At 57.1% G+C, this 939-nt stretch overlaps 1 protein-coding gene across 1 annotated transcript in view; it reads right to left on the bottom strand.

Moving 5' to 3' along the window:
* The window catches only part of VDR (vitamin D (1,25- dihydroxyvitamin D3) receptor), a 10,197-nt gene that overhangs the window by 8,884 nt on the left and 374 nt on the right, over window positions 1-939 (bottom strand). The window contains exons 2-3 of the mRNA XM_009074901.1: window positions 529-660; window positions 182-266 (exon numbers count right to left, since the gene is read on the bottom strand). Of these exons, the coding sequence (XP_009073149.1) occupies window positions 182-266; window positions 529-660 (217 nt within the window). The remainder of the gene's footprint in view (window positions 1-181; window positions 267-528; window positions 661-939) is intronic.

The following is a 939-nucleotide window of genomic DNA, read 5'->3' as shown; positions in this document are numbered from 1 at the left end:
CCTCCTTGGGGCATCTAGACCCTCCTTGGGGCATCCACAAACTCCTTGGGGCCTTCCCAACCTCCTTGGGGCATCCACAACCTCCTTGGGGCAGCCTCAACCTCCTTGGGGCAACCACAACCTCCCTGGGGCATCCACAACCTCCTTGGGGCAACCTCAACCTCCTTGGGGCAACCACAACTCCCCAAATCCTCCTCCATCCTCCACCTCTGAGCTCAGGAAGCCTCTAGAGATGTTCTCCTTGCCTGAAAAATCCTTCAAGACCTCTAGGAGAAGCAGGAAAAAGGGAAAGGGTTTGGTTTAAAGCCTGTAGAGACCATAGGAAGGAGGAGTGGGATGAGGGAAGACTCCAAAGGGGTTTGGAAACCCACAGAGTTGGGCCAGGAACACCCAAAAGTTGCTGCTCCAGGGGAAATCTGGGACTGGAGGAGCAGCTAGGGAAGTCTAAGGGCTGTGGGATAAATCAGCTCTGGCTCAGCTGCTGTTTCCAAGCTCCTGAGCAAACAGCAGAGCCCAATAAAAGGTCACCGTTGCCCTTGGCATCCTCAGCAAAGTGGACTTTGAAGCCAAAGTTCCCTCCTGCCTGTTTGTGCTGCAGCTCTGAGCTCCCAGAGGAGCCAGGAGAGATGAAATTCATGGAGCCACCAAAGCCAAAACCTCCTGGGGGACATCCCAGCAGGAAACCAAGGCACAGCCACAATGTCCCTAAGGCAGGTGAGGGACACCAAGGGATTCTCCAGAGCTTCTGCTGGCACCTCAGCGAGCCAAGGCTCAGGCTGTGTCACTCCCACCACCTGCAACACCTCCTTGGGGGAACCACAACCTCCTTGGGCCACCCAGAACCTCCCTGGGGCACCCAGAACTCCCTTGGGGGAACCACAACCTCCTTGGGGCACCCAGAACCTCCCTGGGGCACCCAGAACCCCCTTGGGGGAACCA

Source organism: Acanthisitta chloris, unplaced genomic scaffold (assembly GCF_000695815.1).
Source record: "Acanthisitta chloris isolate BGI_N310 unplaced genomic scaffold, ASM69581v1 scaffold16295, whole genome shotgun sequence".
NCBI lineage: Eukaryota > Metazoa > Chordata > Aves > Passeriformes > Acanthisittidae > Acanthisitta > Acanthisitta chloris.
The sequence above is the reverse complement of the archived record's forward strand: the minus strand, read 5'-3'. Positions and strand labels throughout refer to the sequence as shown.